The sequence below is a fragment of the Ambystoma mexicanum genome, chromosome 3p, assembly GCF_040938575.1.
Source record: "Ambystoma mexicanum isolate Mex_15411 chromosome 3p, UKY_AmexF1_1, whole genome shotgun sequence".
Taxonomy (NCBI): Eukaryota; Metazoa; Chordata; class Amphibia; order Caudata; family Ambystomatidae; genus Ambystoma; species Ambystoma mexicanum.
In genome coordinates this window covers 1,219,679,632-1,219,697,716 of record NC_090925.1, presented here as the reverse complement: position 1 = coordinate 1,219,697,716, position 18,085 = coordinate 1,219,679,632, and the positions used below count along the sequence as shown (strand labels likewise).

Here is an 18,085-nt window from a genome sequence, read left to right as displayed (position 1 = left end):
GTCCTCTTACATGACATTCCTGTTTCTAAATGCGTTATTTGAAAAAATCTAAAGCTTTAAGTAATGCAGAAACTGCAAGCACTGGAGCTGTGAATGACCCAGTTCGGGTCCCAAAGTTGTAATCTGGATGAGAGAGTCTAATCTTGTATAAGGTTACCCCACAATAGCACGCTGACAAGAGTATTCAAACTCGATACTTGTATGTCCCATCCTCTTTCCTCCATCCTTGTGGGCGTCTTCCAACATGGGGACAGTACCGGAACCTTTGGCAGCAAAAAATGAGCTTCCCCTTTAAATTTCGCATAGCGCGCAGAGGCGTGGTCCTGCTGTTGGGCATGCCCCCCGAGGATCCGCCCTCCGGCACCTCACCTCAGTCCCTTTTTCCGCACGGACCGTGTTGGACCCGACAGCCAGGGGCGGCATCTTTTTCAACTTTCTGCATGCTCCCTGTCTTTTTTTTCATTTTTTTATAATTGCTTCATCTCCCTTCGGTGCCTTGCCTCCCCAGGTACATGTTGCCTGAAGGGAGGCTTGGCGAGATGCGCACCCTGCTATTGGTTGTTGCCGGCTTCCGATCTCCATGCACTGTACCTTGGGCCCGACCACCGCTGAGACACGTGCAGTGCTTACAGCTATCTTGGTCATGGATCCTTGAAGAATCGTCTTTCCTGCTGGAGAGAGGTGATCCTTTTTCAGCACCCGGTCATCTCACGAACTTCGTCATCTGGACCTCGCGTCAAGAAGGTAGGTCCTCTGTTCTCCAAGGCACCGAAACACAGACACTCCTTTCTCCCACGCGACTCAGGCTGATAAGGGTACTTGGACTCTGGTACCGGCAGCAAACTCGAGGCCGCTAAGGCAACCAGCTCCCAAGCAGAGGGGCTCTCCGAGGCGATCCAACATGGGGCGCTCCAGCTCTTCCTAGTCTACTGCACCGGAGTGCAAGGGGCTCTTGAGCTCTGGTTCTAGACGGCAGCCTGAGACACAGCCCCATAGACTACCAGCTCCCCAGCTGAGGGCTCACAGCCTACCAGATCCATCTGAGGTCGTGACGCAAGGCGGTTCAACTACCAGCCTGCTGGCTGAGGGCCCTAGGCCTACCAGAGCCATCTGAGGACGTTGCTTCTGCTTCAGGGTTGGGGTGCAAACAGTCCTCCTCTGTCAGACCCTGCACACAGAGTATGGGTCCTTCGTGCCCTCCTTCCCAGGGCTTGGCGCAAGGCCCCAAAATGGCAGACAAGCATGCAGCAGAGACTGCGTGGCGTCTGCCATCGTTCCTGACCCTAGGCCTCGGGCACTCCATCACCTTCGAAGTAGGCTGCTCAGGTTGCGTCCAGTCCTCTTCATTTGGGGGGTGGGTGTCTGGCCCCACGGCTTAGGCAGGTAGTCCCGACAGTGTTACATTTATGCCCCATAGCGGTTTGGAAACCCATCCCGGCCTCCCCGGTGCTTCACCGCACTGGCACCAAAGGCCCAGTGCGGCAGAGGGCTGTACTCCCTCCAGCCACCCGGAGGCTTGTGAAGATTGATTTTTTTTAGCACTTTCGCCTCCTCATGCGCTCCCCTCAGATGTAAAGGACCTAATCAAAAAAGTGGATTTGCAGGTCGTGCGTCCAAGGCCCTCTGGGGGGTCCCAGTACCGCAGCTTGTTCCCTCTCCGGTCCATGCTCTGCTGGTGCCTCCAAGCCCTGCACATCCAGTTCCACCCGTCACCTCCTCTGCCGTCGCCTTTCGATGCTTAGCTGCCTGCATGAGTGGCCCATGTGGGCACCCCTCCAACTACTCCGCTGCAGGATCTAAACTCCCCTCCGTCTGACAAAAGAGGTTGGAGGGGCGCGTAATGATGACTGACTATGCCACGCAGGATGAAAGCCTTCAGCATTCGGTGAAGGCATTTCATGACCGTCTTCAGGGCCTTGTCAGGTTTTTTTTTTTTTTTTTTGGGTGGTTCCAGAGCAGGCCCCTCAGGAGACTGGATGTTGGCGGAAATCCTGGCTCGGTGCACCACAAGCAGCTCAGGCATCCCCCTTCAGATAGACGTTCTTGTAGTGACAAGCGACAGACTAACACTGATGCCCTCCTAGCCGCAGTGAACCAGAAGCTGTGGTGAGAGATCGGGAGTTCCTGCTTTACATTCCACAGGAGAGGCAAGCCTCCTTCAAAGGAGGGCTTGCAGAGGCCTGCGCGGTTGTGTAGGATCTCATGGAGTCCTCGGTTTCCCACATCGACACAGCCATCAGAGGCCTCTGGGAGTATAGATAAGGCAGACAGCGTGGGTGTACGCCACAAAAGTCTTTGTATGTGCAGGAGAGGATTCTAGACCTTCCGTTCGAAGGGTCGGACCTCTTTCATTAGTCCACTGATGACGAGCTGATAAAACTCAATGCAGACTTCTAAGTCTTTGGCCATCTTGACTAAACCATGGCGAAAGTCCTTTCCTCCAACCTAGGACAAGTCTGATTTCAAACCCCGGTTTCTAGTGGTTCAGGGACTACGGTACGCGGCAGCGGGTCAGGTCCTGAGGTGCTTGCAGGCTCTTTTTCCCTCCCCCGTCCTTTGCTCCCACTTCGGACACCAAAAAGCAATGATGTCTTGGTCAGGGAACACAGCTTGCCTGTGGGGGGCCGCCTGTCTCTCTTCGTAGACAGCGGGAAGTGCTTTTTCAAGAGTCCTTGGATTCGCTGTGGTCTCCATGGGCTTCAACCTTCGTCTTCATTTTCCTCTGCCTTCCTCTCCTTGGTTGGAGATTGGGTCCCCGGCACTGTTGTGGGAGATCCTTCTTCTGGACATGCAGGCGATGGAGCCTGTGCCTCAGACAGACAGGAGGTCTTGCTTCTATTCCAGGATTTTTGTTCTCTCGAACAAACGTTTCAAGATGATCGCCCCGGCACACATTGCAGAGTTGCTGTGTGCGGGAGACTGGATGTGTTCCCTAGACCTCAAAGATGCATACTTTCATGTCCGCATCTACCAGCCGCACCAGAGATTTCTGCGGTTCACGATCATGTCGCACCACTTCATTACATTGTGCTGCCGTTCAACCACAACTCGGCCCCTCGTATTTTCATGAAGCTCATGAAAGCAGTCGCTGGCCTCATTTGATTACAGCACCATCACCTATACCTGGACAACAGGTTTGTGAGGGCCAGCTCACCCGGAGGGGCGATACACTCCTGCTTGGTCAACCACCGGAAGTTGCTGCTGTGCCCGTGCCAGGGCCTGGTGTTCCTTGGTGTATGTGGGAAACAGCAACTCAGAGGATCTACCCCATGAGCGAAAGGCTTAGGGCCTTTCGAAAGGCGATTGGGCACTTTCTGGCCAACTCCACCAAATCTGCATGGTGGGTCCAACACCTTTTGGGCCTGATGGTGTCCTGCCTGTTCATGGTGCAGCACACCTGCCTCAAGATGAGATGCCTCCAGCTCCACCTAGCTACCACCTAGGACTAGGAAACGGGGGCGCAGTTGGACAGGCTCCCTCTTTCTCAGTCCCACTCTCCGTATGTTCACTGGTGGATTATGGACTGCAATGTGACAGTGGGAGTCCCCTTTACCTAGCCAGAGCCTGCTCTGGTAGTGATGACCGATTCCTCCCTCACGGACTGGAGGGTTACTATTCTATCCACGACGCAGGGTCCAGGACCAAGGCCTTCCTGCATGTCAATCTGTTGCAACGGTGGGCCTTGCGGTCAGGCCTTTCTGCCCGTCATCAGGGTCAAGGCAGTTCTGGTCAGGACCGACGATTCTATGCCAATGTTATACTTGAACAAGCAGGGCGGGACGTGCTCTCCACTCCTTTGCATGGAGGCGGTGTCCATCTGGCAGTAGACCCTGTCGGAGGAGATATGGATCTCTGCTATCCATCTCCCAGTGGACAACATTGCAGAAGCAGACCAGCTCAGCCATCTAGGGTTCAACACTTACAAATGAGAGTTACACATGAACTTTTGTTTTTGCCCCTCTTTCAGAAATTGGGATTTCCAGATCTGGATTTACTCGCATCTATTCTGAATTCCAAGTACCCCCTCTTTGCTTCATGGGTGGCACGGAGTCGGGGATCTCTGGGGGATGCGTTTCAACTCGTTTGGCACGGTTGCAAGTGCTATGAGTTTCCTCCTCCTCCATTGCTCCAGTTGACCCTCTGCAAATTTCAGGTCTCGGTGGGCTGCAAGCTCATCCTGATTGACCCCACTGGCCGTCGAGGGTGTGGTTCTTGTATCTGCTGCATTTGCGCTCCCAAGTGCGTAGACGGGGCTTCCTTGCGTGGCAGTAGAGCACCCGGACCCCGCCAGGCTGTCCCTCTCGGGCTGCCTCCTGATCAACTAAGACTGTAACTCGGGACAGCAACTGGGAGATCATTCAGGAGGCCTTCCATGTGCTTTCAGTACGAGAGCGCATGGACCAGGCTCTGCCTCTCACTTGCTGCCTGTATGACGTGTTGTCTTTTTCTGCTCACTTGACTCGGTCCGGCATCCCAATTCGATACCTGCTGCACATACTTGGCGGCCATTGGGGCCTACAAGAACTCTCTGGAGAAAAACTTTTCAGCGGCCAACCCTGTGGTTAAAGCCCCCACCTCCCCTCCACAAGGGCTTGACCAGGCTGTTTCCTCCGGTGCATAGGCCTCAACCCATTTGGGATCTCAACGTTGTACTTGTGGCCTTACAGCATAATCCATTTGAGCCGATGGCGTCGGACATCAGACTAGCAACGCTCAGGGCAGTCCTGCTGGTGGCACTCACTTCTGCCCGCAGGGTCAGTGAACTGCACGCACAGTCGTTGTGCAAGCCCTTCCCCACCTTCTACAAGGACAATGTTATCTTGCACACACATCGAAACTTCGTGCCCAAGGTGATCTCTGAACCAGGAAGTCTGCCGCCTGTGTTATTTCCGAACCCTTAGTTGGAGGCTGAAAGAGCTCTGTATTACTAGGGCAAGGGCCTCTGCAGAGTTTTCACAGGTGTCCACAATGGTGGTTCATGGAGTGCCAGGAACAGAAGTCGATTTAAAAAGATGATCAGGGATTTATACTAGCTGTAAAAATCATCAAATAGGTTCTTAAACCAAGCTGTATGATGAGGCTTTGCCAATCTCCTCTTTGATGTTCATTTAATTTCCGAAAGAAATTAAAGTGAGACATGCCAACACTTGCCTTCACACTTGACAGATGCTGGTCCAGTACAGTTTTTTTCTTTGCATTCTGGGACTTATGGTCCTGGATTTATAAGAGAGAAATCGAGGAACGAAAGTGCTAGAATTCGCCAAGAAAACCAGGACTGGGCTAGAATCTTTGGAATGAGGGTGTTGGGTGGGTGTATGAACCCCAATCATGCTCTTGCGGAGGGCAGTACAAAATTAATTGTTCATGCTGATATGTTGTATCAAAAATACTCAATAACCATAACACAAAACCACATAATGCAAATAAAGGTTTTGGCCAATTGATTGAGTGTAGGGATGTACCAAAGAGCATATAAAGATACTCTGCTGGCTCACTGTGGCACCCAGAGGGAGGTTAGAGCATCCTCATGGAGTGTTGCTTATGTGGGGTGGCATAGCTGCATCCCGGCCCTTTGAGGGGTGGGGCGGGAGAGGAGGGGGAGGGAGGGAGGGAGGGAGAGGGATGGAGGGAGGGAGAGGGATGGAGGGAGGGAGGGAGGGAGGGAGGGAAAGAGAGGGGGAGAGGCGCATTGGGCAGCAGCTGAAGATAAATATGTGAAGACGGTAACAAAATGGAAACACTTTGTTCATTTCGGTGAAATATATGGTACTGAATGATGTTGCAGCCCTCTGTGCTTGCAAATGAAGTGTTTATCTGCTGGCGATAACCTAACATGGGTGAGATTTGGTGGGGGCGTGGGGGAGGCTTACTTACTCTACTAGGGCCCAAACCTCATGACCAAGAACCTTTTTTGGTTTCATTTTCCTTGCTTCACCCCCTTGCTCATGTCGTGTGGTCTCCCCTCAACTGCTCCACGCAACATATTAGTAGTCTGTCCCACAGTGGGCCGCTTCAAAAGTACATAGGGCCCTCTGAGAACACCAGTTGTGCAACAAAAAATGGTTGCAATGTCAGGGGGGACTTCAGGAGAAGTCCTTCTGGCCACCACAACCTAGGAAATAAATGGGTTGGGGTGTGGTAGCTAAATGTGTGGGGGGGCCCTGAAAAGGGCCCCCTGAATCTCCAAAATCTAATTTTGTACTTTTCACTCTTCATGCTTAAAATGCTGGGGACCTTCATAGATTGATGTCTGTCCAGTGAGTGGTTCCCTAAACAAACTGTTACACCGGCTTTTGATTTCTACTGAAAGGAAAGGTATTCGATTCTTTTGTTAGTTTACTTTTTTGGTGAGGGATTCAGCCATGAGCACATTGAGGCATCCTAGTAGTACATGTCAGCGAATAGCCCCTTTGCATCTCAGATCAGGCTACTTTCACCAGATAATTTGAGGCAATATTTATTATCCAGTAGAAATTATGATCCCACAGGTAACTCTTTCGTCTTCTGTTGAGCTTTACTTTGATTGTTCACCTCAGTCCGCTTTCATGGTGAGATATAGGTCTTCCCTTTCATGGGAGTGTAAGGGCTTAGCTCCAGAAACGAAAAGACTCCTTAATGGGATGCCTGCCATATGAAATGGAATTGCTTTTAAGTTTATTTTTTAAAAGAATAGTGTGTGCTGTGTATTATTATTGCATTGACTCTCTGATCAATACATTTGTTTTTCAGCTGTAAATAACAGAGTTCCCAGTATGTCAAATAATTCCCCAGACTCTGCACCATCCCCTGTACCAGACGTTTGTTCTCAAACTACAAGCAGTGTGTACAATCAGTCCGTGCCTCCTGCCTATCCTACAGTTGATATAGAAGCACATGTGAGTAATAAAGAACCAGAACTCTTCATTTAATTTAGCCTTTTTAACTTGTAAAAGAATGTAACCAGTAGGTAAACTCACAATGCATTTTCTTTTGATTTTTATCTAGACTGAAAGCAATCATGACACAGCATTAACCCTAGCATGCGCAGGTGGTCATGAAGAATTGGTATCTGTATTAATTGCCCGTGGTGCGAACATTGAGCATAGAGACAAAAAAGGTGAGTTTGCAAAGTCTGTGAAACTCCCTAATGATTTGTGACCTACCGAAGATATGATTAAAAGAAATCACTAGCGAATGCGACCATTCAAACTACAAACTTGTGACAGTTAATGAGTTGAACATTCCAATCAGTGTACTTTATGTACATATTGTTACACAAAACGTTTCTCAACACATGGATGAAAAGTTTTCGGTTCTTAAATGTTTGCACTGGCATGGCAATGTTTCCGATTTTTACAATGTCATTGTTCATCCATGTTTATCTCCTTTGAATATTACTTTGTCAAGGCAAGCTTTTGTTTTTTGAGGTATAGTCTGAAATTGCACAATGTCATGTTTGTGAAATAAGTTTAAGAAACATGATTATTTTCGGACATTTAGGAATCAGTAAATAGAAAAATATAAAGCGCTTTGGGCTATCTGCATGCTTTCCATTGTCTAAGCTTTTTATGAAATAAAAGGAAACTAGATTGGGACTTTCATTTCACTAGGAGTTAACATAGGTCCTTCTGACACAGGACAGGAACCTTTAAGAGCAGATAAGAGCCAGTATATGCTACCTTGACAGCAGGGGCAATATATTTGAGTTTTTGCATTTAGAAAGGAGCAGAATAGGCACAGCAGGTTCAGTATATAGTTGTAATAAGTTAATAGTATCATGCAACAGGCCGAAAAAATGTATGGCGCTCTGCAAGGGAACACACCAAAGGTTAGGAGCTTCCAGCTGTAAACTATATTCGGGGATACAGTGAGGGATCCCGGTTTAATAGAATGGAGGGATGTCATCGTATTGGATTTTTCAGTGGTATAACCTGCTAGCAAAGTGAATGTATACCACGGTTATCAGTATTGAACAAGTTTTTCAAATTCGTCTTACTGTACAAGCAGGAAAAACCACTCGAGTGTGGCAGATTCTGTAAGGAACACAGATCACCAAGTTGTTAGGATTTATACAATTTAATTTCACTTTATTTTGCTTTAACTATGTTAGGAAAGATGTTCTTTTTGTACTTTCCCCTCCATAGGTTTGGAGGATGGGGGAGGACCCCCCATTAGTTTTGCCTGTTTTGAACACTTTCTTGACTTTTGCATGGTCAGTAAAACCTTCTGCTTTATTGCACTGGCCTGTTTTGCTCATTCTTATGGGGGAGACTCTGCCTCTTTATGAATTCTTGTATTTTTCCAATTGCACACAATTGGGAAGAGCAGATAGGACACTTCATATACTTAACTTTTTTTGTAATGGCTTTTTTGGTTACTTTGACAATGTACCTAAGACAAGCTGGTGGCAGCTGTGGGATTTATATATTTTTTTTTACAGTTTTTTAAAATTTTATTATACTTGTGCACTTTTGAATTTACTGCAAATGGCTACGAAAGGTGGCTAGCACCGTAAGATAGTCGTGCCAAGAGATGTTTCACTTGTTCTTCTGCCATATTGTTCTTTGGCCTTGTCCCTGGCTTCTTAGGTAAGGAAAATGCCTTGTATGGAAATCCCTTTCCTGGGGAAAGCTGCTGCTTTTGCGGGCAAAGGGGCTTTGTTTTTGTGAACCAGAGGTATTGATTGATATTGATTGATATTTTATTTCTATCGCGCTCATACACAAGTGTTTCAGAGCGCGACCAGGCAGGGAAAGGGAACATGGGAGAACAAAAACACTGATCTTACTAGGCCCAGTGACATTGAGAACGTGCAAGTGCAGGGTAGAGGGAGAAGTGCATGGAAGGGGGAACAAAAGGAGAGTGCGGAGCGAGAAGAAAAAATAAATAAAAAGGCAACAAACAATGGGAGTGCAGCCAGCAAGTGGCAAGTGCTGGGTTTATGGCAGCAGGCCGTGTAGGTCTGAAAGTGCAGGAAGAAAAGGGGAGGGCTGTATGGGTACAGATACAGACCCCAGTGCACGGGGTGGCCCGGAGGCAGTGCGTGAGGGTGGCAAGATGAGCAGGTACCTGGGCCCAGAGGACAGAGGGTGGCCAGGTGCATGGTGCCGAGAGAGAGCAGAATCAACAGGGGAGAGGGGAGGAGAAGGCAGAAGCAAAGAGGAAGGTTTTGAGGTGCTTCCGGAACCGCTAATGGTTCTCAAGTTTTAGAGTGGCAGGGAGGCTGTTCCAGAGGGAGGCCTCAGCCGAAGACCGAGATCTACCCCCAGCTCATTTCTTTGAGAAACGACTGACCCTGAGGGAGTTGGAGGTAGAGAAGCGGAGTGCTCGAGATGGGAGGTATTTGCGGAGGGATAGCTGAAGGTATGTTGGACCCAGGCCCCAGAAAGCCTTGCGGACAATGCAGAGGGTTTTGAATTTAATCCTTGCATCCACAGGGAGCCCATGGAGAGATTTCAGAGCTGGAGAGATGCCATCCCAGGGCTTGAGGCCAAGGACAAGTCTCGCAGTCCTGTTCTGGTTAAGTTGTAAAGGGCGGAGAGTAGAGGCAGGTAGATTAAGAAAGAGGTTGTTGCAATAGTCAAGCTTAGAGAGAAACAGAGCTTGGGAGACAGTGAGCTTCTGGGGGAATGAGAGGACATGAAGAATACCTCGGAGGATGTGCAGTAGGAGGTTTGACTTTTTTGATACATCAGCAATGTGGGCAGAGAAGGAAAGTGGAATCAAAGGTGACACCAAGGTTCTTGGCCTCGCAGGTGGGGATAGGAGGAGGGCCAAGGGAGGCTGGCCAGAGAGTGAGGGGAAAGGAAGGGGATGGTGTGCCCATGAGGAGGATCTCTGTTTTGCTGGCATTAAGACAAAGATCGTTGGCGGCAAACCAATCTTGGATGGCAGTTAGGCAATCAGTGATGAGAGAGGTGGCCGAAGGCAGCCTGAAAATGAGTTGTGTCGTCTGCGTAGCTCTGGAAGTTTGAGCAGAAAATGGCAATACAGCGGGCGAGAGTTGCCAGGTATTGGTTGAAAAGCCAGGGCGAGAGGTTAGACCCCTGGGGAACACCACAAGTGGAGAGGAAGACAGATGATAGGAAGGACCCAAGTTGGACCTGGGAGGGTCGATCAGAGAGGAAAGCGGTCAGCCAGGCCAGAGCCTGATCGGTGATGCCCAAGCTATCCTGGAGACGGTTGAGCAGGATGGTATGGTTGACCGTGTCGAAGGCAGAGGAGAGATCAAGTAGGATGAGCACAGAGGGAATGCTAGAGTCAAGGTTGGAAAGCAGATCTTCACGGATGTTCAGGAGAGCAGTTTCCGTGCTTCTGCCAGATCTGAAGCCAGACTGATGGTCAGAGCCAACAGAATCAGAATGAAGGTTTAGCTGTGAGATGGCCAGCTTTTCAAGGAGTTTGCCTAAGAAGGGGGTAATGGAAATTGGGCGATAGTTGGCCAGACAAGAGGGATCCGCTGTGGGTTTCTTGAGGAGAGGATGCACAAGAGGGTGCTTAAGAGGGGAGGGGAAGGATCCTGAGCCAATGGAGTGGTTGCAGAAGTCTGCCAGAGCCAGAGCGAGGGTATCAATGTGGTCCTTGAGAGTTTTAGAGGAACAGGGATGAACCTGTTTTGACGAGGCTTTCATAGATCGGACTTGTCTGGCGACCTCATCAAGAGAGAAGAGAGAAGAGAGGAAAGGAAGAGAAGCAGGGTGGGAGGGTGGCTGGAGGAGGGTCAGTGAATACCGACGGAGAGGGGAGAGTGTGGACAGGATGTCCTGGGTTTTTGAGATAAAGTGTGAGGCCAGGGCATTGCAAAGAGCCTGAGAGGCAAGGGGAGCGGTAGAGACTGCAGCAGGGTTGGCCAGCTCCTTACAAATTTTAATGAGTTAGGCCGAGCTGTTAGATGCCGCAGAGACACTGGCTTGAATGTGGACTCTCTTCTTGGTACGGACAGAGAGACGGTATTGTCTTTGGAGAAGGCGACAGGCCAGTTTGTCAGAGGATGAGCAGGAATCCCTCCATTTTCTCTCAGCCGCTCTACACCTACGTTTAAGTGTAGCTAGGTCGAAGTCATACCAGGAATTGCATTTGGCTTTGGACTTCAGGCGGATCCTCATGGCAGGGGCAAGAACATCAAGAGTATCAGAAATAGAACAATAGAGAGAAGACAGGGCTGTGTCAGGGTGTGAGTCAGCCAGAGGGAAGAGGGGGTGAGGAGAAGGTGGAAGCAAAAGCCTTGACTGACACACGCTTCATGGGCCGAAAAAATCCAGGAAGGTAGGTGGCAGTGTTGGGGTAGGCTTGGCTTGGGGGGGAAGAGAGAGAGCGATCGAGAGAGAGCGATCGAGCAGTGTTGGGGTAGGCTTGGCTTGGGGGGGGAGAGAGAGAGCGATCGAGAGAGAGCGATCGAGAGAGAGCGAATATCTCAGAGGTCGCGAAAGAGCAATGTTGAGGGACAGGGAGAATCAAGGTGAATGTTGAGGTCACCGAGGAGGAGTTGAGTGGTTGAGGCCAGGAGAGAGGAGCAGAGGTCCGCCCACTCAGAGAGAGAAGAGGTGATTTGACCAGGGGGCCGGTAGAGAGTGGCAACAGTAAGAGAGTGGCTAGGAAAGATTGAGAGCCTGCAGACAAGGCATTCGAAAGAGTAGATGATCTGAGTGGGAATTATAGTGGCAGGAATCCACTCAGGAAAGATCAAGGCTACACCCACTCCAGGGCGAGTGGATCTGGGTGCGGAGAGGATCTTGTAGCCATCAGGGAGGAGTGTCAAATCTCGTGACAGAGCTGGCCGTGAACCATGTCTCTGTAAGACAAAGAACATCAAGGTCAAGTTCTTCAAGGAGGTGGCAGATGTTAGAGGAGTGTTTGACAGCAGAGCGAGAGTTGAGAGTGGCAAGATGAAGAAGGTTGCCGGCCTTAAAGACCTTCCGGGGAAGGGTACAAATCCGAGGTATGCCCTGCAGAGTTGTGGAGGTAGCCAGAAGATGGGAAGAGGAGGGAAGAGTGGGCAAGGTAGCCAAGGAATGAGAGGAAGGGACAGCCAGAGAAGAAAGGAAGTTGATGAGGCGAGGTAAACGCCTATCGAAGAGGAGGAGATTTGCCTGGGGAACTTGAACCCCAGGCAAATCTGCTGGGAATGTCTTGTTCTAATCCACAACCTCTGGTGCCTGGAGGTCTTTGGCTGGTTAGATGTGGTGACCAGTGTTTGTCTAGGATTGGGAAACCCAGGCTGTTTGAATTTTGCAGATCCTTACTATTGGTGGAATTGCTCCCAGCCAGTATCTTAAAGGAAGGCTCCTGCAACTATTTATCAGATCATCGTTGGAACCAAGTCTTCTGAAGGAGCAGCCTGCTGACGACCCTTAAATGCCCCCTGCAGCTGACCAGCATCGGCTCAGTGGTCTTCTGTTGAAGCCCTTCCTCTTTCCTGGTCTCAAGAAAGCCTTCTTTGGTGCTTTTACCCTGGACTGGTGGGAAAAACCAACCTCGACATCTGAGGATCTGTGCCCGCTGAGCCTTCAAGTGTCCCTGGACCAACCAGTGGTCAGACCAACACTTATGTCCCGTCCCCTTTCCTCCATACTGCATGGACGTCCCTCGCTAGGGACAGGAGACAACCTTTTTCACCAGAAAAAAAAAGTCTTCCTCTTTAAATTTAGAGACGTGCAGGGGCTTGGCCAGGCCCTGGGAGCATGCGCTACCCTGACTCTGCCCACCGGTGCCACTCCCCAGTCCTCTTTTCACCGTCGTCGGGAATGGGCCGATTTCACCAGCGCTCCTGGGTTTGGCTTCGGCCATGTAATACCAGGCACTCTTCCCTGGATACTTTCTTCTGTTTTTTCTTGTCTTTTGTTATCTTGCAGGTACTTGGTCCTCTGGCGCCATGCTCTGCCCCGGGGCATGTTGACTTCAGCAGATGTCCAGCCTGCGACGGGCTCTTCCTACATTAGATCCCCATGCTCTTTGGCTCCGCTGCCTTGATCCAGACCACGGATGGGAGGGTTGCACCGCGTGCAACGCACTGTCTTTGTGTGCTTTGATGAACAGACTAGCGAGGCGGAGGGAGCTCTTGGAGAAGTCACCTCCAGAGGACTTGAAGGACTTCATCAGACATAAGTCAAAGCACAAGGGAGTGCTGCTCTTTTCCATCGCACACCGCAAGGGCAACTCCTTTCCAAGGAAACGCCCAGACGGGAGGAACCTCTCAGGTTCTTGCACGAGCATGGGTACCGAGGCTAATTCAGCAACCAGCCGCCAGGCCGAGGGGTCTGTAGATCCTTATGGAGAAACTGCTGAGGGACCGCAAGTTTCTTTTACTGGGTGTACTCCCGAGGGGCTAAGCCCTTGTACCAGCAACATATCCGAGGGGGCGCCTTCACGCAGCAGTGCTAACAACTGTGCCGAGGGTGACACTCCTGCCAGGCATCAGCCTGAGGTGCAGGTTAGGCCTCATGCTCCATCGCCAAGAGTCCTGGAGGAGGCCAGGCCAAGTGAGCCAAGCACCATGACTTCAGCCAGACAAAAATGGCTGCTTGTCCGATACTGCCCCGAGGAGTGGGAGAAACTAGTTACAAGGTAGGAATGGTGTCAACCAGGTACATGGCCTACAGTTTATCAATCAGCAGCGCAGGGCAGGTTTACCCCGCAAACAACTAAACAGAGTACGCACCGGCCTTAGCAGCTGCCCACTACCCCGTCTATCACCTGCCACCCTACTGGCCTGCGAGGACAGGCTCTTTGAAAAAATTCCTCACGCTCATGAGATCGCCTCAGATGGGGGTTCCATCCTTAGGGATTTAATCAGGGACATACTCCCTCCGGCCCCTGTGCCGATGGTCATTCCTCCTGTGGCTCCAGCGCTGCAGGCCCCTGTGCAGCCCCTGCTGCCCACGCCGACTCCTTCGATTCTGGCTCCCCTGCCATCCACAGTTCGTACCAGCTTCCACTGCAGCTTTTGGCTCCGGTCTCCATACCTCAGCCCTCGATGCCCAGCACCCCTCTACCTGCTCCAGACCAGCCCAGACACCCTGGTGGACACAGATGAGGAACAAGACCCTTGACATACCATCGTCAGCCAAGGATTTCCTTGAACGACTCGCAGTTCTGGCAGAGTACTTGTTCCTTCCACAACCGGAAGTGGAACAGCAGGAGGAGGGGGTACTTGCAGAGGTCCTCACTCTATGCCCCGCGGCTAGAATGGGTATCCCGATGCAGAAGGACGTTGTCGCCTTGGTCATAAGGGATGGCTCAAGCCCCACTTGGCCCAGCCTGACAATTGGTGCCTGCACGCCAAGTATAGGCAAATGGAGGGGAATCCACTCTTGCTGTCGGCCCACCCTCAACCACACACTTCAGTGATTGCTGCAGCGTCACTCTATTCAAAGCCGCAGTTGTCCTCGGCCTCCTCGGCGCTGCTAGGCAAAGAGAAGATCTTGGAGGCATACAGGAAGAAGCTTTATTCCAATGCTTCTCTGCATCTTCGTCAATCCAACATGGATGCCATGCTGGCAGCCGTTAACTATAGGCTTTGGCAGGAAGGAGCAGACTTCCTTCCAGAACTTCGGTGCAGAGCCAATCTCGTTTCAAGGCAGGACTGGCAGAGGCTAAAATGGTGGCGTAGGACGACATGGAGTCCACCGTGGCCCACATTGACACCTCTGGCCGGGCCATATGCATCGTCATGGGCAGGACTGCTTGGCTTCGGGCTACTAAATTTAACCCAGATGTCCAGGAACGCATATTGGACTTTCCATTCGAGGGGGGAGACTTAGTTCACTCCACCATCGATGAGGAGCTGGATGAACAGAAAAACCGTTTGCAAACTGCGAAGTCTCATCCTTACGAAGGCCACGGCCAAGGCGTACACCCAGTCACATCAACGCTCCGACAAGGGCAGACGTTCAGAGGGTTCCGTAGCATCCAAGAACGGAGGTCTAGACAGCCTGACTGTTCCCAGAAACAACAATGGCGGGGGGGAGCAAGGGCTTTTTTCAGCTCCGCTCCTCCGGAGTAGCCTCAGAGGGAAAGAAGGCATGACACGTCCCTTCGTGTCCATGTGTCTCCAGTGGGGGCCGGCTTGCCATCACGCACAGTTTTGACACCATAGGTTTGTTGACCCCTGGATCCAATTGGTAGTTTCCACGGGGTACCGTCTACCGATCACTTACTCTCCGCCATCCTCCCCTACCGCAGATTGGGACAGCAGCTCTGTTGGTGGAAGTTCGGTCGCTTGTCGAGAGCCAGGCCGTGGTAGAAGTCCCAGCTGCCCAGCGAGGAATGGGCTTCTTTCTATTCCAGGATTTTCACCATACAAAAGAAGAACCAGGCTGGCCAGAGTTGCTGGACCTTTACACATTCAACCTCTCCCTCCCTCTTCAAAAATTAAAGATGGTTACGCCAGCACTGATCATGGAGACATTGTGCAGGGTAGACTGGATGTGCTCCCTGCATCTGAAGGATGCTTATCTACATGTCCTGATTTGGCAGCCACATTGCTCCTTCCTACTTTTCAGAATCATGGGCTGCCGCTTCCAATACCAGGTGTGTTTCCCTTCAGCCTCAATTCAGCCCCCATGGTGTTCACCAGGCTCATGAATGCGGTGGCAGCCCTCTTCAGGCAACAGGGCCACCACATCTACCTGGACTGGCTCGCCAGGGCGATATCTCCAGAGGCGATTCAACACACTTCCTCAACCCTTATGATCACACTCCACAGGCTGGGTTTTTGGTCAACCTCAAGAAGCTTATGCAGAGCCTGACCTTTCTGCGCCTCATATGGGACACGAGCTCCGAGAGCGTGTTCTCCTTGGAGGACAAGGTCGCAGCCATCAAGAGGGCCACTACTCCCTTCCTCTCCCGACAAGTGACCTCGGCCTGGTGGTACCAACGCTTACTAGGCATCATGGCAGCGGTCCTACTGGCTGTACCCTACACGAGACTCGTGAAATTGCAGCTTCACTTTGCAGCCTCATGGAATCGGGAGCGGAGCTCTCAAGCGGGAGCTGATCAGCATTCTGCCTTCTCTACTCCTGGACCTCACATGGTGGAACAGGGACTGCAACCTGCGGACGGGCAGGCCCTTCCGGCAGCCGGCCCCGCAGGTTAACATTACTATTGATTCCTACCTGGAGGGCCGGGGGGCCACTTTGGACAGCCACAATGTACACAGTCTGGACCCTGTAGGAGTCTCCTATCAACTTGCTGGAGCTGAAAGCCATATGGCTAGCTCTCATAGCTTTCCTTCCGCTCATTGGGGGCAAGGTCATCCTCATCCAAACGGCCAACTCCACCAGCATGTACTGTCTACTAGCAGGGTGGTACCAGGTCCCCTCTACTGTGCAACCTAATGGTCAGCATGTGGGACTGGACCCTGGAAAACATCTACCTGAGAGCCATCCACCTTCAGGGAGAATCCAACCTGGAAGCGGGCAGACTCTGCAGACAGGGAGTGGACAATTATGAATGTCAATTGAACGATCAGGTGCTGCTGGGGATCTTCAGCAGGTGGGGGTTATCCTCAGGTGGATCTCTTTGCCTGCTGGGACAAGAGGTTGCTGGGCGACGCCTTCCAGATACAGTGGAGTAGCATGACAGCGTATGCTTTCCCTCCTACACCCCTGATCCACAGGGTGATCTGCAAGATAAAGGAAACGTGTCACCTCCGCATCATACTGATCGCTCTGTGGTGGCCTTGCCAGACCATGGTTCTCGGAGCTCCGCAGCCTCTTGGACATGCCTACCATTCACCTACCACTGGGCCGAGCTCATCTCCTGGTGCAAAAAGAGGGCAGGGTCATCCACCCGCCCCACAGAAGTTAGCCCTTGCAGCGTGGATCCTGAGCAGGTCACGCTGAAACACTTGGGTCTATCACAGGCTAGCCTAGAAATCTTTCAGGGTGCTAGGAGCAAGGCTACTAGGATCCAGTACAAGAGTATATGGTCTATGTTCTGTCACTGGGCCGACTCTCAGGAGATCGACCCTTTTACAATGCTGTTGGATGACGTACTCTTTCTCTGCCACCTTGCCCACTTGGGCGTGCAGGTGGATACATGCTGCACCTATCTGGCAGCCATAGGTGCCTACAGAAATTCAGACGGGGAGGGGGGGAGGATTTCTCCACTTCCAACCTGGTGGTCAAGCGACATTTGGCGGGCCTCAGCAGGCTCTTCCATCCGATCAAGAAACCACACCCCGTGTGGGACCTCAATGTTGTGTTGGGTGCCTTGGCGCACAAACCTTTTCGAGGCAATGGCATCCGTGGACATCGGGCTGGTCACCATATGAAAAGCTCTGTTGGTGGGTCTCCCCTCTGCCCGCAGAGTCAGCGAGATCTAGGTGCTGGTGGCTTCAGAACCCTATACTACTTTTCACAAGGATAAGGTGGTCCTGTGAACACACCCCGCGTTCCTACCTAAGGTAGCCTCCGCTTTCCACCTGAATGAGGAGATAGTCTTACCTATATTTTTTGCCGACCCTACACTTGGACATTTTTGTTTCTTTTTATATTCCTAAAGACAAGCTGGTGGTAGCAAATATGTTTTTAACATTTTTGTTTGTGTGCACATTCAGGTTTTACACGTATGGCTACTGAACATGGCTAGTGCCCCAGAATTGCCACGCCACAAGTTATTTGTTCTTTGTTTATATTTTTGTTTGGCCTTTTTTCTGCCTTGTCAGGCAATCCCAAATAAGGTCATGCACTTCCCTGGGCTCTGGAAGTCCATGCTCCAGGCAATGTTGAGTGCCCACCCCACCATCTTATCGATCGATGGAACTCCTTGTCGAGAACAATCTTGTCTCTGAAGCTTCCGGGTTCCTGGATCCATCAGGCGTCCTGTAATTTCTAAAGGGGTTGCATCCATAACCTGCAGAGTCAGATCAGGTAAATGCACCACAACATCATGCCGAGAAGCGACTTGATGGTCCTTAACGTGGAGGTTAGTAGAGCCAACAGCCGTTGCATCTTGCCCAGCATTGCCGCTATCCTCCTTTTCGAGGTGGCCGCCAGGCAAGAGACCGTGTTGAGCCTAGCCCCCAGGGACAGCACGTTCTGCGATGGTATCAAGCAGGACTTTGGATAGTTCACGGAGAACCCTGTATCCGTCAGCAGCCGGACGG

The 18,085-nt window shown here is 51.2% G+C and overlaps 1 protein-coding gene across 3 annotated transcripts in view; it reads left to right on the top strand.

Annotated features, from left to right (window-relative positions):
• Window positions 1-18,085, top strand: part of ANKHD1 (ankyrin repeat and KH domain containing 1) — a 1,723,611-nt gene that overhangs the window by 792,608 nt on the left and 912,918 nt on the right. For all 3 annotated transcript variants that reach the window (XM_069652665.1, XM_069652666.1, XM_069652664.1), the window contains exons 16-17: window positions 6,730-6,875; window positions 6,985-7,096. In XM_069652665.1, the coding sequence (XP_069508766.1) occupies window positions 6,730-6,875; window positions 6,985-7,096 (258 nt within the window). The remainder of the gene's footprint in view (window positions 1-6,729; window positions 6,876-6,984; window positions 7,097-18,085) is intronic.